Source organism: Colletotrichum scovillei (assembly GCF_011075155.1).
Source record: "Colletotrichum scovillei strain TJNH1 chromosome Unknown Contig00001, whole genome shotgun sequence".
Taxonomy (NCBI): Eukaryota; Fungi; Ascomycota; class Sordariomycetes; order Glomerellales; family Glomerellaceae; genus Colletotrichum; species Colletotrichum scovillei.
This window is the reverse complement of record NW_023336259.1, coordinates 4,077,664-4,103,770: the sequence shown is the minus strand read 5'-3', so window position 1 is coordinate 4,103,770 and position 26,107 is coordinate 4,077,664. Positions and strand designations below refer to the sequence as shown.

Genomic DNA, 26,107 nt, shown 5'->3' with positions numbered 1-26,107 from the left:
TTTCGCACTGTCACCTGCTGCTTTTTGCCATTTTCACTGCGTTTTCTTCGTCCAGATCGCAATCGGAACAGGCGACTCCTTTACTCGCTCAGAAAGAGATCCTTGAAAGCCTCATACCATGAGCTTTCAGACATCTTCCGAGCAGTTTGAGGAGTTGGAGAGCCCTAGCACTATACTTACAGAGCTTTTAGGCAATGAAGATTCGTCCACGTGGGATCCAATAGGTTGGCCTCCGGTCGATCTGCTGATTGAGACAGATCACACCTCAGCCCTTGTTGATACAGCCCTTCAAGACATCAACCCCAATTTGCTCGATTGTTTTGAGACCAATCACTTGTTTCAACCTACGCACTACCCAGAATACGATGAGGAGGAAGCCAATTTCAACCATGCTGGGGATAGGGTCCAGAGATCGGCGATAGAGACCGAGCCATCCTGTAGCACTCAACAACAATTCATGGTAGAGGTTTCTGCTTCCAATGAAGACCCATCCGACATCCTCAACGCCGACGCGAATATATGGGCAGCTCCCCATGGACCTACTCCGATGGCTTAGTTGTCGGAGTTTACACATGTTTCTGGCCTTCGCTCGCCAAGTCATGAGCCGGCTGAATTCTGTCAAGGTACCCTTGAGGAGCAACCAAGCCTGTTGTTCGTTGTTGATGGTATTGAGCTCCTCCTGCTGTATTTGGACAGGGCTGAACTGACTGTTCTGGAGCATCGCAACCAGGACGTGTCTTCTGTCTCGAGCATAAAAAGTGGTATGAGGCGGGTAAAAAGTTTCGGTAAGTCTGACCCTTTCCATGCCTTGCCAAACCCACAAAACATCTGAACTTCCAACAGACGACACGAAAAACGACACCAACGACGGTTCGAATGCGGCGAGGAAAAGTGCCCCATGACATTTGCAACATCCAAGGAGCGGAACGAGCACTCTTTTCGCTATCACAAAACGTGGGCTAAAGAGAACAACGTACCTGATCCAAGGCGACGTTGCCAGGTATGCCGAACAAAATTGTCAAAGGCGTCCTTCATCAAGAGACATTTGAAACGATCTCCTGGCTGCAATGCAGTCCTCGGAGGATTGCCCACCAAGGATCAGACTCTCATGCTGTCTGACTCCGAGAAGGATTGATGAGTATTGGTATGGACAGTTTCCCTAACGGGGCTGGGAGCTTCGAGAAGCTGAAAAACGTATACCCATATAAGGGCTTGTGTCATTTGCTCTGGAGACCACCTTGGGTCCTGAACAGGTCTGAAATTACTCAGTTCGGTTGGTCCGAGTTCCGTGCCGGATCCGGAAGCTCGGTCTCGCTAAGGTGCGGACTTGAAGGTTTGCATAACGCAGAAGGGCCAGCAGCTCATCGTTCGCTGGGGATTCAGACAAAACAGGACAAGATTAAATAGAGGAATTACAAGCTCGATTCTTTCAAATAATATGGGAGATTCTGAGTCTTGAATCTCCAACTTGCGCGGTTCTCTACCTGTCGAGTCAACTAAAGTACTAGTAGGAAATGGCGCTTTCCACAGCGCCGTGACGTCGGTATCGTAGAGAGGAAAGGCCAGAAATGGAGACCCTCGGATCCCACGGCATGCAAGATTACTCAACAATCTTAGGGACAGTATCCGCACACCTGTATTTCGAGCCCACTATTCACCATTGCTCCTTGCAGGCGACGACTCAGCTGCAGCGGCAACACGAAACCGAATGTAGTCAGGCTGGAACCTTGTTCTCTTATACACGTCTGACCGCTACTACGTCCGGACACAAGACATGACTGATCACCAAAGTTCCAATGGTCAAGAAGAGTGAGCGAGAGCTTTTGGACCCGTCCGCATCGTGACCCTATCAACCTAACTGAGTGGTAAGTTGAAAGTCCGTATCGTCTGAGTTCTGCTATTGAGTGCATGTATAATCTGCAGCATCAATTATCAAACCATGACTCAATCCAGGTTTGAGGTCCATAGTCACGACCAGCTATCTCATCGCTGGAGGCATACGTCGACTGCTGAGCCTCAACGGGTCTTCAACAACGAGCGGGATGCAGTATACTAGTACACGTATCAAGGGGCCTGTGCTTGAACTGGCAATTAAAGTGAAAAGACTCATTGCAGAAAATATCCACATGTAAAGCTATGAATGGCAACTTTTCAGAATAAGGTTTGTCGATCGTGGAACAGCTTCTCGAGGAAAACATGAGGACTGACTCGATCCATCACCTGATGCTATTCCAGGAACGGCGATCACTTACTGCTCTTTCCCCAGTTGAAGAAGCATTCATAGTTGGACTATAAATCTCCAAGCTGGCAAGACTTTCCATTTATAGTCACACGGCACCACAGCACAACCTTCACATCCCTTACTCCTTGATTATCATTTTCGACGTTTAGTCTAAGGTGGGTATCCAACTTGAAGCAAAACTGATAGAAAGCTTGACTGACTTATCATTGGTATAGAAACGGAAGACCCTGCCTATACTCTTGTTGAAATATTGCCTCCGAACCGCAGCCATGAAGTTCGCCACTCTCGTCGCCGCAATCACCTTGGTCGCCTCGGGCGTTCTTGCCACCCCTTCTGAGAGCAACAACCTCGTGCGTCGCGACTGCTACGACTGCCACTACAAGTCTTTCGATGCCGGCCGCTGTGATGGAAGTTGCAGCAGCTCGGAACACGAGGGCAGTGGACAGGTCTGCCGGAAGTGCATTAGTGGATGCCCTGCTACGACCGACGCCGATCGCGGAGACACGCCCGCTGTGAGCTGCTAGATATGAGATAGGATAATTGTTCCACGGTCTTGAGCACAAAGCGGCTGGGACATGATGCTGAGGAGATTCGAAGAGCCGTCTAAAGTAAGATCAGCGGCAGAAAGTATCGAATTTGGAGTGTTCAATCAATCAATTGAGTAAATAGCTGGGTTCACAATGTACGAGGAATTATCAGATTCCAACCTTTTATAGGCCAATTCTGCGATATTAATGCCATGGGGCAAATCATCTACCTAGGTGTAGCGCTGGGCCAACATCTTCGTACGCCTTGAAGATGAAAACGATATCTGTTCCTGATACAATTCCTGATTCGATCTTAGACTGACCACGAGCGATGCCTAGCTGTAACAAAACGTAATAAGAGACCTGCTATACATTCAGAAATGATAAGATCAGAATGGTCGGCGGGCGGGAACACATGATCCATTACGGAATCAAAATTATAGTTCACCAGATTTACGGCTTGCTAGATGACAGAATGTGGATGCTTGAAAGACCTGTCTGCTTAACGAGAGTATTAAAAAAAAAGAAAATAAGGGAACGCAAAGCGACTTGGCAACATCAAGACCCCCCCTTCGGCACTGAATTCAAGCAGATGAAAATGAGCCTTGCGCGAACGATGTCATCCTGTGCTCGTCAAGTTCCAACCCATCAGACAAAAAGCTTCCAGACAAGGCAATATCTATGGCATCAGGAAACCACACGCGGAAATACTCACTCCCGACTGGACTCGTCGCCATCACTTTGAAAACAAACCCGCTGTTGCGCGCTTGTATGTCCTTCACCAACATTCCTAGCCATTGCATGACCAGATACATTCCGCGGATGTGCAACTCACTCTGCAGAAAGTTCACGCCATCAATCATACAGAAGTTAACTCCGGACCTCAGCTGGTTTACAACATTCTCGAATACGCCCCAGAGAACTTCTAGATCATAACTTCGAATGGTTTGCAGGTCTGTTTCTGCTAGAAACCCCAGATCAATTTGGTCTGATGAAGAAAGGATGATTTGTGAGATCATTGATCTCAATAACCCAATGGGACCAGGAAGAGGACCGTCTGGGTCGCAGTGCAGACGGCAGAAAAATGCCAAAGGGCGAGCGCAATTAATGCGGGAAAGTGTCCGGGCAAGTATTGAACACATGCAGCTTAAGGGCGAAACAACATCAGTGTGCAGAGCATCAAAATCCGTGCCACTCACGGTCAAGACTTGGGAGTTCATAGACTTGAACCAATCTTGAAATCTGAAGTCCTGCGTGATGGAGGTGATACGGCCTTGCTTTTGTGCGTTCAGCGATTTGCCCATGAAGGACACGAACTCCGAGTCTCTCTGTATAGCAAAGACAGCATGTGCCTCAGCAGTCGCCAATAACCCGAATCCAAGCGCCGAAAGTAATTGTGATATCGTGACTTTGGGGATCGACAGGTGGTAGTGGTGTATGACCTGGTGAACCTGCTGCTGACGTTGGAAATTGAGTTCTGCCCGCAAGGATTCGATCTCTTTCATCCACCCTGTTGACGTACGTCAGTTCCTAGCATTCCGACGCTGTGAAATGCGGGCCATACACTTAGACTCCTGCGCCCTGTCATGAAGGGTATTCTCGATTGATTTCAATGCCTCAAAACGCTTTTGCGCCTCTACTTCCTGTCGTTTAGCTTCTTCGGCCCTCCTCTTTGACTCATCACCCTGGAGTTGATGAAATTTGTCAAAGGAATTGCTAAGTGTAGTAATTTCCTCGGCAACACCGTCAAATTTAAGATGGAAAGATTCTCTGACTGCATCGTCAAATTGTGTCGAAGCTTCCTCAATGCTGGTGGTAATCTTTTCTCGGAGTTCAGAACCGTAGTCGTCACCGGCGAAGATCGACTTGAGCCCTGCCCTGAACCCGCCAAAGTCTAAGACAGTCCGTCAGAAGATGATCAGGATAGTAGTACAGTAGAACATCAATGGTCACTTCGTCAACGTACCCTTCATGAGATCTTCAAGCCATCTGATCATCTCTTCGATCGCCACAAGGACGGCAACATACAGTGTCTCAACTGCACTTTGAAGAAGGGGGGACTTTGCGTAAAGCCGAACGTAGATCTTCGTCGCATCAATTTCTTGTGACAAGGTACCCAAGGCATTCAAAACAATGTCGACAAGCTCGTGATGACGCTTCGCAGCCTTTATTACATTAGAAGGCTGCGCGGAGATTCAAAAGGCATATGACTTGCACTGCATATCAACTTGAGACCACCGCATAGTGTCCCTGAATAGTCTCCGCTTGGCAACAACTCTATCAAAAACTCAATACGACGTGCAGAGGTCGTAAACAGTCGATTTCTGTAGCCGAATATGTTTCTCTGCTTCTTGTACTTATCGCAAACAGCCTTAGCTTCCACGAGGACATCCTCCCAAGAGGCTGTGTTTCGAAGTATACTTTTTGCAGTCGAATCAGAGGATCTCAGGAGGTATCCTTCTATAAATTGATCAAAACTTGCTTTCCTACCTTCAAGCCTACCCCGGATATACGTTAATTACGAAAAATAACTCAGATTATAGCTTTACTAAACCACTGGCACTTAGAAACTGATTGACTTACTTTTTTGAAGCTGGAGTAACTTCTCGATCCATCATGGCATCATCCCACGCCCATGCAGAGTCTACTGAAGATGCATAGTGTCTGATCCATAGTCCATACTCCTTAGCGTCCGTCGATGCCATATTGGTGGCGGTCATACGATGTACTCTGCTCCAGCGAGCTGCTTGACAAGCGGTGATATTCAAACAATCAATGGAGTCGACAGAATGTCACTGATCAATTTAGGAAGCGCCTGGCGCGTCGAGGTAATGTTATCTTTATTAACCTCTGGGCCTGCCAGCGTTCGTACAGGTTGCAGCCTGATTCTTCGTTTGTCGGGATGTCCTCATCCGGGCATCAGGACCTAGGTGCTTACGCATTTTCATCAAAGACTGGGCCGTACTGGTAGCAAGGCGGTCGGGCAATTGCCTGGTTGGCTACATGACGAGGATCGCATTCAAGGAGGGTGCCAGTGGCGTCTCGATACCACTTCTGATAGGGTTGTCCTATCAGGGTCATTATGCAGGCTTGCTTATCTACATGAAAAACGAGCTGACGCGAACGCATGCACCCAAGGTCAAGCTGGTCTTTCTGTGTAACCTCAAGCAGGCTGAGCTATGTCTATTTCTGGTTCTCATAATACGTACTTCTGTAGCTGCGCCTGCATTTGAGCTGGTTGAAAATCGAGGATACTCTGCTATCCCCACTTGTTCGTCGTTGATCCAGAGAACCAAGTGTCTCACCAGTTCAGCAAGAGATCCGACACCAAGGCTGCGCAACAATGTCTACTGTCGGAGGAGACCACGATGGGCCTGATGACACCATGGAGGTGAGTGATTACGAAATGTACAAAGATTCCCGCGCTGACACTTTCTTATGACTATCAGGGTATACGAGAAACAGGGCATATCGAGAGAGAGTCAAGCGGAAGCTCGGTCCAAACACACCAACAATCAACAGTCGTCAATGTGACGGGCATTAATGATAATGGCCCCGAACAAGTGGATGCGGAGCTGTTGAGGCCTCGAGTCAAGGAACGCATTGAATCGAGCTTAGGTTCCCTGAAGGCAATGGAAAACCGTCTTCGAAATCTCTCTCGAAAGGTTGAATCAATCGAATCTGGAGATGAGATGGCCTCAATCGAAATGACAATACAGCAGCAACAAGAAGACTACAGTCGTCTCCAGGTGTCACTTGAAACCCTTCGCCCCAACCTTCAGGACGAGAATGCCGACGGCAGAAGATTACAATCACCGGCAACGCGGGGCCGTTCAAGGAGAAGATCAGGGCATCCAGGCTCAGGCTCAATCCGGAGCAGCTCTTCTCAGAGTAGCCGGGGCTCGGTTTCTACGACAGACTCCTATTACCGGAGTGGGATTTGTACCCCAAAGCTCAATTATGGTCCTTGGCTGGAGATTGCAAGCGACTCCCGAGGACATGAGTATTTTGCAATCGACATTCCCTCTAATGAGCCAACGAGGGCTGAACTCCAAGCCACCAAAGACTTTCAGCGTCAACAGCATGATCTTCATCGACAAGCTATTCCTATCGTACCTGATCAGACTCAGCTCCCTGAGAGGATTCGAGTGAACTCTAATCGTCTGATGAGATTCATTCTATCTGCAGCTGAAGAAGGCATCTCGCGGCCTATCAACTCAACGCAATCGCTACATATTCTGCGGCCTTTCAAAGTCCTGCTTACACTCGGAGGCAGGCTTCAAAACCTTATCAATATGCTTGAGAGTGCACGCAAAATACAGCAAGACGCATCTGAAGAAGAATATCTTGCACAGCTCAATGACGCTAGCCTCGAGACAGTCTTGGACGAACTTGTAGCAGCCGATCCGAGTCATGATCCTCCTACAGACATCCGGGAGTTGACAGCCTATATTCTTGATCTCCGATGTTTGCAAGAGTTTATGCAAAAGACGCTACAACCCCAGGTCGAACGTATTACCAACATGACTGAGCCTATCAGGTTCTCTGAACTTTGGTATATCTTCCCCGAAGGCTCTTTGATTATCTCAAGAGATCACAGAGTTCTACAGAAAGTCTGGAAAGTAATGGGACGCGGTGGCGGCCGCTGGTCGCGTTCGCGTCCCGGCTTTGAAATTCCCGTGACCAACGACTTTAATCATTTCTTCATCGAATGCTTCTGCCTTGATTTCGACGGAGACCGATTTGTTCCAGTTTGGCAGTTTTTCACGATTCCTGAGTTCGAGGGTGTCCAGGATATCATGAACTTGCTAGTTGTCCCAATCAAAGCGGCTGAAAGAGATCAGTCGCTTTTTGACCGGGGGGCAGTCCAGGCACGCGGCAAAAAGTTCATGGAACTTGCCTCTAATGGAGCCCGGCATCGTCACTTCTCCGGAAGAAGTCTCCATCTCACGCTCAAAGGCCAAAAGCTAGCTGCAATGGGAAGAGAAGCACCTAAAAGTGCGTTTGAACATGCAGAAAGAATCGACAGTGAAGTCATCGTCGACATGGCAAAAGCCCTCGAGGAAGTTCCGACATGGCTTGCTGTCCCAGAACATCGAATGAAGTCGCCAAGTACAGCTGGCGAGCTGGCGCCGGTTTTCAATAAACGACAGGGATCGGCTCTCAGGGATACTGATACAGGCAGTCAGACATTCATCTTCTCGGAACGACGCAAATGGAGACAATGGGAAACTGTTACATATACACCATCTGGTGATGATCAATTGCTCTTACCCAATAGAGTATTCGCTTTCATCTTACGAAACAGAAAGTGGGGTGAGTGTAAACATGCTCCCAGAGATCATAGGTACGCAATGCTAAACCTGACCATCAAGCATGTCTCCCAATTGTCCATGATATCCGTGGAAACGATCTTCTTCTACCAATCTCAAATCCTCCGGAACCATGGGACGATCTTGAGCTACCCACCGGTCACAAAGAGCTTGTACAATCTCTAATCAGTTCCCACTTTTCCCAAGACACTACACGCAGAATGCACTTGGACCTTGTGAAAGACAAAGGCTAGCTAACCCATGTTTGAGGGGCGAATCTTTTGCTAACATATTACCTTTCTGTATCTAGGCCGAGGGGTCATCATATTGCTACATGGCGTGCCTGGTGTGGGAAAGACTTCAACAGCCGGTGAGTTGACAGCATGACAAATTGACCGGACATTTGACCGGTACTGAGGTTAATATTCACATCTGGTTTACAGAATGCGTTGCACAGGCATACAACCGGCCCTTGCTACCTATTACATGCGGTAATCGCATACTGTCCCTGAGTATTGAGGCCTTGAAAACTCACAAAACGTGACAGGTGATCTGGGCCTCGAGCCATATGAAGTTGAATCAAAACTACAAGAGATATTTCGTCTAGCTCACGCTTGGGATTGCGTACTACTTCTCGATGAAGCAGATATATTTCTTGCCCAGAGAACTACTACCGACATGCAACGGAATGCTCTGGTATCCGGTAAGACTTTTGAGCCACCCAAAACATGAACGCAAGACGCGCAACTTCCAGGGAGTTTTACTCGGCTGACTAGATCGAAGTATTTCTACGCGTTCTAGAGTACTACGAGGGTATTCTTTTTTTGACCACCAATCGGGTTGGGACATTTGACGAAGCCTTTAAATCTCGTATCCATATGTCGCTCTACTATCCACCACTCTCAGAGCATCAAACAGCAAGAATTTGGATTAGCCACATCAGGAAGGTGAAGGCGAACGGTGTACAGATTGATGAACAAGAGGTCCGGAAATTTGCGAGGCAAATATGGGTCATCCAAGGACTTCCAGAGCGAGGGCCTGTTTGGAACGGGCGTCAGATTCGCAACGCTTTCCAGAGTGCTATTGCACTTGCAGGCTACCACACCCAGACGGGGCAGCAAATTCATCTGACAGTGGAGAACTTCCGTCGCGTCGGAGAGGTTTCGGATCAGTTCAGTCGGTATATCTACAAGACGAAGCTCAGTCAGACGGATGCAGACCTCAACCGCAATCATGGAATCCGTCGTGACGAATTTGGGCGTGACCCGGGCACACGGCCAGCGGCTCCCTGGGTAGACAGTCAAGTTGTTGATCCGTTCTTACCAGCCAACTCTGCTCTTCAGCCGCAGAGACCGAATGTGCAGTTTGGAGGATCGACGCAAGCGGCAGGATTTCAAGCCGTCACACAAGACCCTTTTCATCAATCGGTGTACTCGACCTCTCCTTGGCAACATGAAACAACAACGCAGCCCCATCAGCAACAGCATCAGCAACAGTCGCATCAAGGATTCCTACAACAGCAGCCTTCGTCTACGCAGATACAGGTCCCAAGCCAGCAGATGTTCCCTCCGCAGCAAGGGACCCAGCCTCAAATACATCAGCAGTCACAGCCGACGTATCCTCAAAATGGTCTTGTAGCGGGTTCCGTCCCGAACAACTATGAACAGCAAACGCCTCGGTCATTGCCTCAACAGGCGGAGTATGGCACCACCCATCAACCAGCCTCCCATACACAGATGCCCGGCAACCCCAATTTCCAGGGCCCCACAGGTTCGTCGCCATGGGAAATGTCTTGATCGCGCCCGATAAACTGGAAGGAGGTGGGAACGTTGGACTCCGTTTGAGGGGGGACGTGTCCAGAAATGCATAGTCAGAGAATCCCGAGTGATTCCATTCGTTCGCGGATAATTCAATGCTTTAACAGCAAACATTTCTTCAGCATTCACATGTATCTTTCATCTATAGTATACGTATTGAATCATTACACCTTGGCGTCATCCTAGCGCGTGTACCGAGTATTTTGCAGGTGACTTTGCACCATACATACCTCACATACAAGATGATGAAAACACATTCCCGCATCGAATCAAACACATAGGGGCAATCGAAACATATGATCAATCCCAGCACGCAATCATTATCTATTGACTAAGGCTAAATAAGATAAGTAATATATAAGTCAAACCCCCCACTTCCCGGCACCCCCCTGTTTCTGGCACCCACAAAAACGCGAAAATCCACCACAACGCAATGCCCACCCCCAACCTCCTTTTATCACAACATTTTCAATTCGAGTCCAAATGGCCATCTTTTTGCACATACCTTCTTCTATATCTAATGCCTCAATATACCGAAGATCAGCTTCGTCAGGCTCTCGAGGACATCTCAAACGGCAAGGAGAGCCTCATTGGAGTATGGGATACCACGATCAACCCTCCAACTACGTCTCCAAGGTGGTCAGACTAGGAAAGTGGCTTTTGCTGACTGGCAGAGGCTGTCTCCTGACCAGGAGAGTAAGCTGGCACAATGGGTTCGCATTCAGGCTTCGCTGGGCCTCGCACCAACGCACCAACAGGTGAAGGAATTCGCAGAGCGAGTTCTGGCTGCTGCTGGGGATACCAAACCATTAGGAAAAGGCTGGATCTATGCCTTCGTGAGAAGGAACCCTATCATTAAGGTTCAGAGAAGTCGTTCCATCGATTCTAGACGCGTTAATGGGGCATCTACTGAGGTCATTAGGAACTGGTTTAAGTTCCTTGCTATCCCTGAGATCAAGGACATCAAACCAGCCAACAGATATAATATGGATGAGACTGGCATCCTCGAGGGTCAGGGCTAATGGGTTAGTGCTGGGCATGGCTGAGACGACGTCTGTTCGCAAGAAACAACCTGGGTCGAGGGCATGGGTCTCTATCATTGAGTGTATCTCAGCCTTGGGTAGGGCACTTCGTCCTCTTATCATTTTCAAGGAAGACGGTCCAACAACAGTGGTTTCCATTACATCTGGTTCCATACGATGGGTGGGAGTTTACAGCAACAGATAATGGCTGGACTACAGACTTAACTGCCATTGAATGGTTAGAGAAGGTGTTTATCCCACAGACTATGCCCGAGGCTGAGGGCGAGGCTCGACTGTTGATTGTGGATGGGCATGGGAGTCATACGACGACAGACTTCATGTGGAATTGCTATATTATCCATTTACTGTTCTTACCACCACACTCCTCTCATGTCCTCCAGCCACTTGACCAGTCTGTCTTCAGCCCTGTTAAGTCAGCCTATCGGAAGGAGCTCGGTTACTTGTCTCAATGGAACGACTCTACCATTATAGGTAAAAGGAACTTCCTGGACTGTTACCAGAAGGCTCGACTTGCTGGTCTATCAGTCTCGAACATCAGAAGTGGTTGGAAGTGGACTGGTCTACACCCTGTAGCGATGGTTAAGCCCCTGATGAACCCTATGGTATTACCTGAGCCTTCTGCTAAGCCCACACACCCAAACCAACCAGTCGGGGCAAAAAGCGATGCCATAATGGTCAACAAACTACCCCTGTTGAGCCATGGGATTCTGCTTCCTCTGCAGTGGTCTGGTCGACACCCAGGAAGCTGGCAGAGCTCAGCGGTCAACTGCACTTATACACCCAACTCGACAATGATACCAGCACTCAACGGCTGCTGTTCAGGAAGGTGAAAAAAGGCTTCACAGAGCAGGCCTGGCAACTGGCAGCTGCCCAGCAGCAGCTGGCTCACCTGAGGGCTCAAGTTACCAACGCTGCAGTTAGGAAGAGGAAGACTGTTCAGATCGATCCCAACACGAAGTTTGCGAACATCAGGGATATCCATCGGGCTCAAATCGAAGCGGGTGAAAAGGAGGTTATTACGGCTGAATCCAGCGACTCTGAATGCCCTAGTGAGGCTGGCAGTTGTATTGTAGTGGGTGTGGTTGAGGATCAATAGTTAATAGTAATGAGGAGGTTGGGTTGTGATCCCATCGTTTTTGTGGGTGCCAGAAACAGGGGGGTGCCAGGAAGTGGGGGGTTTGACTTATAAGTCAGCTCCGGATCCCGAACCCGGATACCGGTCGGCCACACGACTTCGGCCGAGCGCGCCCGGCCGGACCCGGGCTCTCGAAGCTAGATTGACCAAGCCACTCCCCGTGAATTCCAATGTCGCCGCAGCTAGATGCTTGATGCTGCCCACCCATAACTGTCGCTGCCTGGGTCTTCTTCATATGATGCACATCCGATGCAGCGCGAGTAATCGCCTCGTTCTGATCTTCGTGTGGTCACAGTTGTCGAACAATCGCGGATTGCCCTGCTTTTACTACCCCGCTGGCCAGCTCGTCCACTCGGAACCAGGCCGGCTCCCTTGCCAATTGCAACCGCGGGCAAATCCGAGTAACCTTCAGACCTTGCTCTTGCAGACATCCGATAAGTGGGCTTTGAGTCATTTTGATGAGAAGACAGTGGAATTAAGCGGTATAGTGCCCACCCAGCAGTGAATCTGCAAATGTTTGTACAAGTGTTTACTAGGTTGTACCGTTCAGAAGTGATTATTATTCATCCCATCGAGGGTCATAACAGTTTCTTGGCCGCCTGTGAATCATTTTCGTTTGATCCTGGAGTAGGTCCCCTAATGCCCCGCGAGCCCCTCTAGCCCGTCCGCCGATTCCGTCTCTACGTTCCAACATCTATATGCCTTCCTAGTTCCTTGAGCCGTGGGCAATTTCGAGCCATGCCATCGCATGATCTTCTTGCTCCAAGTGTCGTGGTCCAGAGGGCAGAGCTTGACAATGAAAAGGGCAACGGTCTTCGTGCCGAAGGCATCCCGGCCTCCAACCAATGCCGCGTCTGCAACAAGACGTTTACCCGCTTAGCACACCTTCAGCGGCATCTCGCCTCACACGGGGGCGCCAAGGAATGGGTGTGCGAATTTTGCGGTACTTCGTTTGGACGTCGGTAAGCCAAGTCATCGTGACAGAATCTTTCATGTTCTCTCCCTCACCCTCTCCCTCTCAAGCTGTTCAATCAAGCCACAAACTAAAGCGAACTTCAAGGGACGTCCTAAACCGGCACCTCAGCACCTGCAGCCGGGCCGTTCCGGGGGCCCGTTCCGCAGTTCGCCCCCTGAACCGAGCCTGCAACCCATGTCGGGATCGCAAGACTAGATGCGACGGACAACAGCCTTGCAGCCGGTGTTCTCAAACCCCCTCAAGGTGCGTCTTTGCGCGTCGTCGGATGCTTCGGCATGCTACGGAGGACGCTGCTCAGTCGGGGGTCCAGGATAACGGCTCTCGATTAGCATGCTCAAGCAGCAAGGCACCAGCAACATCCCCAGCTTCTGATCAGCTGTTGACCTCCAGAGAGACATCAGCATCTGTGGGGCAGACAAGCGCTCGTTCTACCTCTTCGTCTGTCTCTGCCTCTGAGCCGTTCCCACCGCAAAGCCCGGGCACGGCAAGCAATGACCAAGGCACCCTCTTTTCTCTCAACTTGCCTATGGATGATATGTCTGAACAACATTGGATACCAACCATTGACCCATTCGCTGCAACGGACGAGCCGTTCGATGTACTTTCGAGCTTTTCCTGGACAACGGGTGGGCCGGAATTGCTTTGGAAGGCCCCCGGTGAAGTCACACTCGGCCTAAATGTAACGGCGGATGAACCTTCTGTCGAAAGCGTTGGCACAACGAGCCCCCATGATGAGCTGGCATCCATCTACCCGCGACGGACGTCTGTCGAGCCGGGTCTCGCCCCTCTTGGACTCAGTCTCCTTCAGCTGGATCCGTTAGAACACCACCGCACGGTGATCGTTGACTTCCTCTCTACAGCCTGCAAGGACGTACCGGGGATCCACAATCTCTTCAAGACGCAGAGCATGGGCATGATCTTGAACACCTACTTTGTTCGCCACCACCACAAGATCCCGGTCGCACACCTGCCGACCTTTAGTATCGGATCCGCTTCGACGTCGATCGTGCTAGCAATGTCTCTTTTTACGGCGGCATATACGCCTTCTCTAAGCTTGCAGTCGCGACAATTCCAAAGCTTGCTGGTGGCGGCGTACCAGTTCGTAATCAACAATGACAAGGTATGTCAAGACTCGTCAAATTGCTCTCCATGCATTCTCATCCTTGAGACCAACTGCTGAGTTGAAGCATGATCAGGCCCTCGAAAATGCAGAAGAGCCGTCGATATCTACGCTACAGGCCTGTTGGCTTCTGGTCATGCTCGAGAATCCAATGAACGCTACCCATTGCGCAGGCAGTGTCATTCCCTTTGAGGACATTGTTTCTCTAGCTCGCCGCGCGCGCATCTTTGACGGCTCCCGGTTGAAAAAACTTGGTCCCGACCCACGGTGGGTAGACTGGGTAGATGCAGAGAACTTCCGTAGGCTGGCCTTCGCCTTGTACGCCCTGGATGGTCTCCGAAGCGTCTTGAAAGGGGGAGTACCCCATATCCCGACGTGCGAGATGCAGCTGCACTTACCCGAGCCCGAGGTGCTGTTCCAAGCGCCCAACGAAGCGGAATGGCGCCGCCTCAGGAACACCGGTGGGCAACAGCAGCGCCGCACACCCGTCTTCTCCGTAGTCATGGAACTTGTCCTCCGCGGCCTGGCCGATCAAGAGCATATGCCGCAGACGCTCATGGGAAAGTTCGCTGTTACACACGGGATTCTCCTCCACGCGTGGCAGGCAAAAACGCAGTACGAACTCGGACGCCGCCAAATGGCCAATTCCGCTGCGCTAGAACTTTTCTTCCATGGGCGGGCGCAAGAAATTCGTAGTGCGCTTGCGGTCCTATATCCTGGGTGGCACTCGACGCTGGGTGGTACTAATCATGATCCGCAGAAAGGCGACATGTCCTTGCTCTACAGAGATCGCGCGTTGGCGTGGTATTACTTGGCTGGTGTCCTCACGCTTCCGCAAAGCTGCTTCTCGTCTATGGAGGGACTTGAAGCAGAAGAAGGCGGGCAGACGCCCCGGAGTACCTCGATGGCCTTTTTCATGAAACAACTGGTAAAAGCACTTGACCGGGGACACCTCCGAGGTCTTGATGGCGATTATGCCGCTATGTATCGACTCGTGAGTTCCCTCAGCCTCGCAGGGGAGGAGACCACGACCGAGATGGGGACCTTGATATACCTTACGACGTAGACCGTAGTTGAGACTTGTTCTTAAATACGTGATTATTCGTACTAAGCTTACCCGGAGTAAGCCTACTTCCATGACTCTATCTGCCAACACGAAACAGAGGGCTGGTTGATCAGACATACGATCTAGCCGTCATAGATGGGTCTCTCTTCACAATGGCTGAATCAATCTGAAGTCTCTCTCAGATCTGGTATCCACCCTGGCAACTTTCCGCCTGGTTATTGCTGCGCCGTACATGGAAGGTGTCATTCTTTCACTTACATCACCAAAGTAGAACCACTTGTTCAATTTATCGACAATAATGCGCTAGATCTGTGGCTTCTGGGCCTGTCATACGCCTTAGTGAGGTCTTCAATTGAGGGCCAATTTGTCACTGGAACCAACCTCGTTCGACAAACTCTGGACAACACGACCAGGTAGGACTTGCCCGAGGGTATCAGGCATTTTACAACGCCTCCTTTCATCTTTCGGCACATTTCTCGATCTTCAATTCTCAAGCCGTCGCCATCTGCCTGGGACGTTCGCAGACTCGAGTCAAACTGGCTGCGTCAAGAAGTCAGCGGGTGTATACCAATAGGTACAAGTCCATCAACATAGCCACACTTTTTCAGACTTCTCATCATATGCAGTCGCTGTAGTCGGGATGGCTGGCACGTTCCCTGGTGTAGAATCGGTAGTTCACTTATAGAAACTCATATTCACAGGGCAACCAACGGTAAACTTTTTCTCTGAACGATTTGGCCATGACTAACTTGCCGAGGACGTTGTAGTAAAGAACCTGACTCTCGTTTGTTTAGGTCCTACAATGGCCGTCTCCAACACACTTTGGGTATTTGGAAGGACAGGTACCCACGGAGTCTCATCTAACGATGTATATCCAGCTCACGAAGACGCTAATGCAACAGCCGAAGCACCACTTCCCGTTTGCAGAGCACGCAGTTCTTCGTCAGACCGGCGCGGTGCCGACTTGAGCGGCATGTCTACCCAGGCCTCCTCATACCCAGTCGACCGCGCATAAAGTGCACCAGGAGCCTCAAGGGCGTCCACAACCATGTGCTGGATCTTTCTCCACACATCGTCACCCTTCAATTGGTTCCAGGCCTTGTCCTCGTAAGACTTGAGTAGCTCGTGGCATAGCGCTGTTGCCCTTGCCTGCTTGATGCCATGCCCGTCATCACCAAAGTCGTGCAAACGGTTACCAATTGCTGAAAATGTGTCAGTGGCTAAGCCAGGCGACATATGAGGAGCTCCATGAACTTGCCTCTGATTGAGCTTTCACCAGGAACCTTAGGTTCATAAGATGTGATGAGTCCCACATCTATCGGGGTTCGTCCTCGGGCCGTATATTCAATGAGGTCCATGCGGATCTTCCACTCAAGAAGCCGCCTCTTGTCCTCGCGTGAAAGCCATGATTGAGACAGCGTCGTCAGGTAAAACACTGCAGAGTTTACATGGTGCCTAGGAAAGGTCAGATCCTATCGACCCACTGCTACTGGCTGGAGGAGAAACTTACATGAGGAAGAAGTCGTACTTGACGTGCTTAGTCGGGTGAATAGCCGCACTGGAGGCAACAAGAATGATGGCCTGGAACATCTCCGCCGTCCTTTCCTCTAGCTCGTCATCCAAAACACGCACTTTGCGCAGAATCTCAAGCATTGGCTCCTTAGCTCTCTGCAGAATTCCATCCCTGATCTTGCTATCATCTTGGAATCGCGCAGCACCTTTCAAAGTAGACGATGTCCGCACTTCCTTGAACAAATCAAGAATAGCTGGCATCTTCGTGGTTTCCGTGCTCTGCTCAACGGCGGCTTCGCTCGGCAGCAGGAGATCATCGAGTGAACTAGTCCCGTGGACCGCAGTCTGCGCAAGACCCTCTGCGACAATTGTAGGCTCCTTCCATTCGAGACCATGCATGAGCTGTATCAGAGAGTGTAGCACACCGCCGTGCAGGCGAAGGAGCATGTTGTTTGACGCAGCATCGCGCTTAAGCAGTGTCTGGCGGACGACCTGTTGGTAACCCTCGGCTTCAATCTTACGCTGGAAGTATGCGAGGAAGTCCGGATAATATTCATCCTTTCCAAGATACTTGTGTGCAGAGCTCCAGTCGGTCAGGAGTTCGGAGACAACCTCATCATGTCGAGGCTCGACGGGGCGTTGAAGGTCATGGCGCAGGTCGAATGCCCTCTGGATTTGAACCTCGTTGGCTCCGGTACCGTAGAGCGCGAGAATATGGTGTAGCATCTGCTTGAGCTGTTAGACTCATCGCCTCCCTTCTTTCTGTTCGGGCCCGGCTAACGTGGTCATGGAAACCGGATCGGTTGAGGAAGACATGATGAAGCTGGCGAAGATGAGTTAGCAGTAGGTCGGACTCTTCTCTTGGGTCTGGATAGTCCCCCCTCTCACGTTCAAGTCTTTCTCTAGTAGCTCGCTAGTTCGCTTTGCTGCCTCATCGCTCTGGCGGATTGCCCAAAGACCTGTGTTCTCGGGAGTTATGACGATGCGGGTAGAAGTTGGGCTGGTAGACATTGTCAAGTGGTGTTATCGTAACACAATCAAGTTCGATGCAGAGTCAGGTTCAACCAAGCGTGCGCTCTAAGTTGAGTTTATAAATGAGTGACGACCTGACTGCTTACAAATGTATTTAATACTAAGATCAGGGCATCTATCGGCACCCGTTCGGTGGATTCAATATGAGTCACGGGCGATCTACAACGGGATCTCGGGGGCCTGATTCATTTTCTAAACTGAATCATCTCGCATTTCCTGTCCTTCCGTTTGTTTGATCGATGGTCTTCTGTAGCAGATTCAATCGTTGTCAAACAATGTTGTAGGTTCCAACTCTCGCGCTGTGTTCGTCTCGCAAGATGCCCCGCCTTGATCCCCAGGTGTGGGACCCAATGAGCACGTTGATTATGTGATCAGTAATTCGAACCAGCCTACTGGTCCAGGCTACGTAGGTATTGACTCTTAATTAGTTGGAAGGCTATTTGCGACTAGCCGACGAAGAACCTCCTAAATCTATAGGCACGAGACAATGGCGACAACCACATCTATGAAGCCTGTAACAATAAAGTTCACTTCTTCTAGCAAAGGTTTAGATGCGATAAGTGAATAACCAATACGGCAGACAGTGAGGTCTTAGTTCAGTAGAGATTTATACAGAAGACACGGGCCTGCCTATTCCAAGGGTAGCTAGGGAAGTCTAGTTGTACGCGTATGTTGTGCATGTCCCGATAATTTACATGATTCAGCATTTGAGACTGAGCCGTTGCATTGGTCCCTAAGACTCAACCTTGGCACCTCCAGGCACTAGCTTTGTGAAGACAAGATTTGGGTCGTACTTCGCCCTGATTCCCTTCAACTTCTGCCAGTTTTCCTGACCATACCCAGGAAACACATCATTGCCCTGGGTCTTCTGCGCGGCGCTGAGGAAAACAAACGGAAGAAGACCAGAACCGGCAGCGCGAATGTTCGTATTGATGTTTTCGTTCGCTTTCTGGTGAGCATCAAAGACCGTCTTGTCGTCCTCGGCGTCGGGCCACGAAGCGCTCTCGACCAACCACATCTGAGGCTGGTAATCTTGGCCCGGGGTCACGAGGGGGTTCACGCCGTTACCCTCACTCTTCCCTAAAAGACTCTTGATGATTGGCATGATGGCCAGGGCTGTGAAAAAGCCCGGGACATTGGCAAGCTCGGCAATACCGTTGAAGTACGAGTCGACGAAAATATTAAAGAGGTCAGCATCTGCGGGTATCGAAACTGAGTGCCACAGCTGCCTCCTGCCGGCATCAGAAGTATAATCGACGGCGTTAGACCATTTCCCCATTGTTTGACGGAGTACTTCTCCTCCAGTCACCGGAAGAACTGGTGCCGTCAGATTAATCAGGCCAGGAGCAGTGAAGTTCTGAGGGCCGGCTTGAAGCTCTTCTCCACTGTGGAAGATGAAGGCGTCAAAAGTCTTTTGCGGGTTGGTCGAAGGGCTCCAGCGAATCGGCCCTCCACGGCAGTCTTGGGGTCAAAATCTGCGTAATGCGCAAAGTCCACCATGCGTTTCAAGTACTCTGTCTGACTTTCTGTTCCGTAGGAAACGGAGCCGATGTCAACGGCAGAAACATCGAGGGTACGGAGATCGGCCCGTGTCACGATGCAGAAGTTATTTCCACCACCTCGCAGCGCCCAGAAGAGATCCGAGTTTTCTGTTAGGCTGGCCTCGACAATATTTCCATTTGCGAGTACACACTTTGAAAAGTCAGCTTCCGAATCGTATTGAATTTGATGGTAGGAGTGGTACCTGAAAAGCCTGAACCTCGGTAGACACAGAGCCATGTTCGTAAGAGAACATTGAAGAATCCGATCCCACCACCGAGTAGCAGACCAACAACACCCACATTCCCAAGACGAATGCCGTCGACGGTACGATTGAAGTCATCGAGGTAAGCATAGAATCGTGGCCAACGGATACCAGGTCCCACCGACACCAGGCTGTGGTCATCATTGATATCCATCATGGTCATGTTCGTGCTGGATATCAGGATGCCTTCTGGACCGATGTTTGCCGCATTATCGACAGTCATACCGCCACCGGCTCTGACTGCAAACGGTACGTTTGCTTGGGTGAACAGCTTGACCGCAACCGAGACGTCTTCTGCAGAGGTCGGGGCAAATACGCAAGCGGGCCCAAGCCATGCGGTGGAGGTCCACGAGTCTAGCGTCGAGTGTAAGCCTAATTCTGCCAGCGTCTGAGTCGAGGTGATTCTTACAGGTGTTTTCAAAGTCATATCGACTTGTGCCCGGAAGAATAGTGGAATCGGCGTACAGCTTGCCCAGAGTGTTACAGACATCTTGGGTCGTAGCTGGTTGAGCAGTTACTGTCCCAACGCCTGCTAGAAACGGCAAAAGGAACGGAAGAAGCATCGTGATATCAGGAGAGAATTTTTTTGTAGGTAATGAAAGTTGTGGTTGAGGCTGTTGTCCTTCCGAACGAACTTATTGCATCGCGAGCTGTCTTCCATGTTTATACTATTCACCGTCCCTGGTGATGCCTATAATGTGGTTACCCTTCTGAAATTGACAAAAGTATAATAAACATGCATAAACCAGCCCCAATTTCCAGAAGTCTTGGTATGTCTAGCTCTGCAGTTGTCAGTATGAAGCTAGCGTTGTACTCTATAACGTGTAAGAACTTTACGAACCAGATCGCTGAGAGTGGTTCATCGGATTTGAGAGCATGCGTTGAGATCCCGGATCCCAGCTCCACAGATCTCCAGTTCAACCATACAAAGCTTCGCCGACGTGCACATATGAAATGACTCGTGCTGGTGCCGTCCTTCCGCACGGTTACAATGTCGGTTGCGCATTTGCATTGCGGACTCCGTTGCGAAAAACAAGGGTGGGATTCCACGGACTTAGCATCGGGTTGAACCCGAGCAAGGTCGGCGGAGTTTATACCTCGAGACTGTATATGATTCTGAACCTGCTATCACCTTCACTTCAGCATTAAATCTTCATGGCATATGCGCGGAGGTCCATTATCGTGGCGCAGGTAATCGTAGACCTAAATTTTCCGGGTTTGACAGATGGGCCCCATGGGAAACACTCATACTTGTTCAACAACACGAACTATCGACCTATTTAGCCAAGGGGAATGAGACAATTACCCAAGTCCCGGTTGCATATTCTCCCTGTACTGCTAAGGAATAAGCCATGTCAGGGAGGAAACCCCCACTCAACGCCTTGATGCCTCCACTGCTTCCTCGGACATATCGCAGAGCTCATAGTAACTACTAACCAACTCGCTCAGCTTTGGCTCCGAGGCTACGAATGTCTCCACCTGCTGGCGTATGGCCATCGCCTCTCCTCCGACTTCAATTCCGCTAGGAATCCTGTCAGCCAGGAACCATGCTTTGTCTTCGTCACCCTCGAAACAGATCTGTAATGTGTAGTTGTCAGCCCAGTCGCTCATCCTCTCTAATGTGTTTGACCTGGCGGAGTTGTAAGGTGGATAGCAAACGCATTCAACATACTTCTGCCTCCCGCATGATGTCGTTAGAGGCGCACCAAATCCTATACGGCTTTCTCCCGTTCGTTTCAATGAGGCGTGCAATGCCAAGAACTTCACAGAGAGTATCTGCAGCTTCGGTCTTTTGATCCGGTAATTCCGTGGGCGCAGTGAGAAACTTGGCAAAGATACTCCGGATTCTCTCTTCATCGGCAGTCTCGACAAGTTGTCCTAGGCAGCACTGCGTCTCTTCAATGGGTGCTTGGCGCCACATGAAGTCGGTCATGGTGCGGCGGTACCTCCACTCAAGGGCATCAGCATGCGAAGGGACTTTCGTTCGTAGTGCGGTCTACTTCGGTACTTTAGGTCAGCGCTCGGAAAAAACTTTTCAGTATTGTCGTATGATTCATGATTTGTCGAGGAATTTCTGCAGTCGGCAACAAGTTCTTACGATGAACAAATTTTGGAGATCCTCGAGATGTTCGCACTGCTTTGCGGTGATACTTCCGTTTGTTGACGACATGACCAATCTTGGAGCTCCGATCGGGACTTCGGACTTGCAAACAAGCTAAAATCATGGTGGGAGAGTGTGTAACAAGAATCTTGGGATGTGGTGTGTGCCAACTCAAGCATACATCAAGCATCCTATTTATGCACACACACGATGATTAAGCCTCAGTAGTGGCTGCTGACATGACGAATGTGCGTGATGTTGAGCTGACGACCTTAACCTCTTGTATCCAAACCCCGCAGATCCTTCGCTCTCGTTGGGTCTTGACGCTACTTGATTGGCGGTAGTGATCAAAGAAGGCAACTCAGCAAGGATAGAACCCACATGATTCGAGACACACGATCATGTGCCATGCATAAGTTCTTTTGTCAGTCTCTTACTTCCTGGAATTATGAGCCTCGTTCTCAAGACCTACAATAGCCCCTGAAATCTATTCTTTCAAGTAATCAAACATCTTCGCCGCAACTTGAACCAATGTACACGAACATAAGTAAGACATAAGCGTAACATGCTCTTCGGTCAAAGAAAGTGTTCTCGAGTTTCATCTCGACTTCCTTCAATTCGGATGTGATATTCCAATAGCAATCTTTCCATGTGACAACAGGGATAGAACGAGCCTATAAACAAGATGGGCCACTAGAGATGACTGGAAACACCTGACCGGCGCTTGGGAATAGGTGTATCCCGATAGGCTGGTGGCAGGATACCTGCGAGTTCAGCTTTGATCTGCAATGCCAAAGTGCGTGAATGCCATCGCTGGAGCCTCGTATCACCGCCCATAACCCAGTAGTTGTCAAGCCGGGACTGCCGTTTCCACACCCCCCGAACCTCTCCCTCCGAATCGACGCCCCAAGTTGCATCAAGTCGAGCGGCTATCTCTCGAGGTCCAAGAACTCCGCTGTTTCCGTCATAGTCTCCTCTTGACGGGCTGTTAATGTCATTCGTTGTCGACGCCCCCAGTATGTCTGCCGCCGTCGTACGCGCGTCTCGGTCAGCAAATCCCGTACACCACACCACGGCATCCGCATCAAGTGTGCTACCGTCAGAGAATTTGAGTCCTGTGGTAGTGAAAGCAACGGGCTCCACATTGGCTTTGACACCTGCTTTACCCTCAGCTATCAGCGCTGTGCCGCCCACATCGAGGTAGTGTCCTCCACCCTTTTCAAACAAATTGACCATCAAGCAGCATTCCGGCGAGCGGCTGTCTAGGACGGGGAATCCGGCTTTGGCAAGGGCGGCATAGCGATCCGGCTCTTGAGAGGCAAGGTGGGAAAAGTGTCCCCGCACCATGTGAGCGTCGATGTTGGTGGGCATCGCCATGGAATCCTTGTCTGCTTCCACGCCAAGCTTCTCGTAATTTCCATGCGCCGCAGGATCGCACACATATGCGACTGGGAAGATGTAGGTTGGAGACCGAACTAACATAGTGGTCTTCAGGCCGGCAGCGTAGCAATCCTCGAGAATATCGAACGCGGTGTTCGCCGAGCCTATAACCAGAGCAGACTGGATTGAGAAATACGAATCAATCATGCAATTCAACGTAATCTAATTTAGAGCCTTCTACTGACCTTGACACCGAGCATCTGCAAGTCTTTGGCGTTACGGTAGGCAGTGGAATGGACACTGATGCCCCTGTACAGATTAGCATCAGCCACAGTCGGCATGTGAGGCTTCTGCGATCCGATCCCAGTTGCTTGAACGATATGCCTGGCCACGGCAACACGCCGACCAGTGGGTGACAAGAATGTCACTGTGTAGAGTTTTGAAGCTTGGCTGTAAGTTGTCGAAATGATCTTGGTCGAGTTGAGAATGTTCAGATTGAATATTTCCACGTATCGCTTCACCTGGTTTGCAAGTTCCTCTCTAGCGAGGAAGTGTGGAAATTGCTGCTCTTTTGCATATTCTAACCAGATTGCTTAACATTAGTTTGACTGGAACACTCTGCGGTTCGGACGCAACGCTTACCTAGGTACGCCATGGTGCATATCGCTGTTGGAATATGGAACTTCATTGCGTGGTAGCGAAGAGCCCAGTTGTCTCCAGGAGTGGGGTTACGATCGAGCATGACGCTCTCGACGCCTAGAGCCTTCAGCCGAGCAGCAACTGTCACTGCGCTACATCATTTCAAGTACATGTACTCATCAGCCGATGTGAAGTCGTTGATGGAATCGATATTTTGTTCGAGCTTACCTGTTGCCGCCACCGATAATGATCACATCGGTTTTGATCTGTTCGAGAATGCCCAGCTGCTTTGCAGGACCCCGCAACAAACTCAAATGTTCGGGATAGTGGACAAAGTTCTCAAGTCTGGTGCTCAATACCCAGATTTTCCAGCTCACTATCTTCTTTTCACTCTGGCGCTTGTGGGGTAGAAGAATAACTTTGCCATGGCAGTGGGCAGCAGGGGACGCTGTGCTGAATGTGAAATTACAGTCGATGAATTGCTTCGCGTCATGGGTCAGTCAGTTGGTCTTCCAACGAAATGGCTCGAATGAAGACTCACGAGGGTAGGGGTGACCGGCGCGAAACTCGCAAATCCATCAATCCCAATATCTGTTACTCCTCGGAGATTCTTTGTCTCTAAGAGGCTGCTTGCAATGACGCCCGCCTGTTGGAATGTTCGAAGATGATACGTTAGGGCTAGCTGGTCCTTCCAGTATGCCTGCTCCGCGAAGAAGCAGTCTTCCAGAGCAGTCACATCATTAGTCTCCAGTGCTGATGTGAGTTTTCCGAACAGATCGAGAGCGATGCTGGCCGTCGTGCTTCCGTTCATGTTGGCAGGGTCTATCGTCCCCTCGGGGATGATCGGGAGAGGTGTCTCGGCCATCATTGTACGTATATCCGCCTTGGGCGGGTATTCTCCATACACTTCAGCCATGATTTCTCTACAGACTTCATCAGCTTGACATCAACTTCACCTGGTCAGAAAAGAAGAGTGGTGAGACGCAAAATCTTACCCCTAAGATTCTGTCCTGGTTGATGAAGCTTGGGACTGCCGCTAGCAAGTAGGTGACCAGGTGGCATGAATGAGGGGAAGTGTCTCATTCTTAGCTTTTTGACTACCATCTCAAAATGGGCAGAGATTCGTCCGATCCATTTTGTTCCAACGCGCCAACGGCCGTAGCCAATTGTGGCCGGCGAGCTGCCTGGCGGAATTGACGTCTCTCCGCGGCCGTCCCACTAGGATATCACAGTGAGTAATAAATACAAGCAGCGACCGGAAGCGACCGGTGTTCGGTGTTCTCTGAATTCCTTCTTATCCATACCTAGCTTTCAGTGCTGTCTGTGCGGAGAAGAAGCCGCTCGTCGGCTAGACCTAGACTCCGAGACTTGTCCTTCCTCACCTTTCGCAAGGCGTTGTGTACATGCTCCATTCGTCCCTACTCTCGAATCAGACGCATCAGTCATCTGCAGCCGTTCACGCCTGAACTCTAGCCCTGCCGTAAACTCTCGTCTCTTAACTGCGGAGCTATTAGTGTGTGGGGTCTTGGGGTCACCGCGGTGTCCGTTCATCACGTCCATCGTATCATGGACGCCTTCTGCATCGTAGGAATCGCGTAATTTTATTTTTAACATGCTTTGACTAAATGGTCCTGTACTTGATTTGAACTATGCACAACACTTTTGCAATCTTCAATGTCCTCAGTCTTTACGCACTATTTTATCATGACCCAGCCTACATGTTGGACTGACGTCTGACAAGTACACTGAGGCAGATCCTTCTGTGAGAGTTTAGACCCAGCAAATACGTTTTCCACATGATTCGAGATCACTTGACAATAAAGCCCCACCGACCTTAGTTACAGGGCGTGAAAAAGACTCTCATTTACCTACACAGTGTATAAACCCCGTGATTCCACGTGTTTGCCCTCGCTACGTTTCCGGCCCCGGGACAACAGGTCAGGATCGCGTCTTTCCTGGTTTGAAGGCCACGAGTCCTCTCCTCGTAGCCCCCAGGACGAACTCCCGTCACTACCAATCTCTCCAGACTCCTGTCTTCTGAAGTTTCGTATGAGGCTTGGTTCTCGTTGTACCGGAGGATATTGAAGCTCAAGAATCGTACCATCATGGCCCGATCTCGATATTTATTCAGAACTGGGAAGACTCCGCTTTGCTATAGCTGACTTTGAATTCTCACTATCACTCGTACTTCCGATAGCCTTCCGGAAAGGCGCGGTCAAATGTTGGACAATTTGATCGAAGTAGATAGCATAGCCTGCCAGGGGAATGAAGAAGGCAATCGAGACGGAGACTAGGTTCTCACCCTATTAGAAAAATCTAGCAGACATTCATTGACATAGATTTCCTTACAAATAACAACGAAAATCCAGCCTGGTGCCTCCATGAAAGAGTTCGCATCGAT

At 50.1% G+C, this 26,107-nt stretch overlaps 7 protein-coding genes across 7 annotated transcripts; 4 read left to right on the top strand and 3 right to left on the bottom strand.

Moving 5' to 3' along the window:
• Positions 1-118: 118 nt before the first annotated feature.
• HER10_EVM0011887 (uncharacterized protein) lies at positions 119-1,135 on the top strand (the record flags this gene model as incomplete). Its single annotated transcript, XM_035481300.1, has 4 exons — positions 119-224; positions 285-460; positions 751-785; positions 844-1,135. 4 exons carry the CDS (start codon positions 119-121, stop codon positions 1,133-1,135), a joined length of 609 nt encoding a protein of 202 aa, XP_035338960.1.
• Positions 1,136-2,511: 1,376 nt separating this feature from the next.
• On the top strand, positions 2,512-2,766 carry HER10_EVM0002932 (uncharacterized protein; the record flags this gene model as incomplete). Its single annotated transcript, XM_035472623.1, has 1 exon — positions 2,512-2,766. The coding sequence occupies one exon, from the start codon at positions 2,512-2,514 to the stop codon at positions 2,764-2,766; it is 255 nt and encodes an 84-aa protein (XP_035338133.1).
• Positions 2,767-6,044: 3,278 nt separating this feature from the next.
• On the top strand, positions 6,045-9,885 carry HER10_EVM0011637 (ATPase). Its single transcript, XM_035481064.1, has 7 exons — positions 6,045-6,160; positions 6,219-8,085; positions 8,145-8,330; positions 8,392-8,429; positions 8,539-8,572; positions 8,629-8,784; positions 8,865-9,885. The coding sequence occupies exons 1-7, from the start codon at positions 6,113-6,115 to the stop codon at positions 9,875-9,877; spliced, it is 3,342 nt and encodes a 1,113-aa protein (XP_035338939.1). The 5' UTR covers positions 6,045-6,112; the 3' UTR covers positions 9,878-9,885.
• A 4,074-nt stretch (positions 9,886-13,959) lies between these two features.
• On the top strand, positions 13,960-15,238 carry HER10_EVM0006165 (uncharacterized protein; the record flags this gene model as incomplete). Its single annotated transcript, XM_035475758.1, has 2 exons — positions 13,960-14,032; positions 14,346-15,238. The coding sequence occupies 2 exons, from the start codon at positions 13,960-13,962 to the stop codon at positions 15,236-15,238; spliced, it is 966 nt and encodes a 321-aa protein (XP_035338414.1).
• Positions 15,239-15,894: 656 nt separating this feature from the next.
• On the bottom strand, positions 15,895-17,789 carry HER10_EVM0000220 (uncharacterized protein). Its single transcript, XM_035470013.1, has 5 exons — positions 17,639-17,789; positions 17,532-17,573; positions 16,749-17,476; positions 16,497-16,693; positions 15,895-16,440 (listed from the first exon to the last, which is right to left on the bottom strand). The coding sequence occupies exons 1-5, from the start codon at positions 17,759-17,761 to the stop codon at positions 16,118-16,120; spliced, it is 1,413 nt and encodes a 470-aa protein (XP_035337897.1). The 5' UTR covers positions 17,762-17,789; the 3' UTR covers positions 15,895-16,117.
• A 726-nt stretch (positions 17,790-18,515) lies between these two features.
• Positions 18,516-20,013, bottom strand: HER10_EVM0011014 (uncharacterized protein; the record flags this gene model as incomplete). Its single annotated transcript, XM_035480456.1, has 3 exons — positions 18,516-19,193; positions 19,238-19,474; positions 19,576-20,013. The coding sequence occupies 3 exons, from the start codon at positions 20,011-20,013 to the stop codon at positions 18,516-18,518; spliced, it is 1,353 nt and encodes a 450-aa protein (XP_035338886.1).
• Positions 20,014-22,294: 2,281 nt separating this feature from the next.
• HER10_EVM0004419 (uncharacterized protein) lies at positions 22,295-24,754 on the bottom strand. Its single transcript, XM_035474067.1, has 5 exons — positions 24,248-24,754; positions 23,935-24,188; positions 23,710-23,858; positions 23,313-23,647; positions 22,295-23,247 (listed from the first exon to the last, which is right to left on the bottom strand). The coding sequence occupies exons 1-5, from the start codon at positions 24,620-24,622 to the stop codon at positions 22,381-22,383; spliced, it is 1,980 nt and encodes a 659-aa protein (XP_035338268.1). The 5' UTR covers positions 24,623-24,754; the 3' UTR covers positions 22,295-22,380.
• Positions 24,755-26,107: the final 1,353 nt, after the last annotated feature.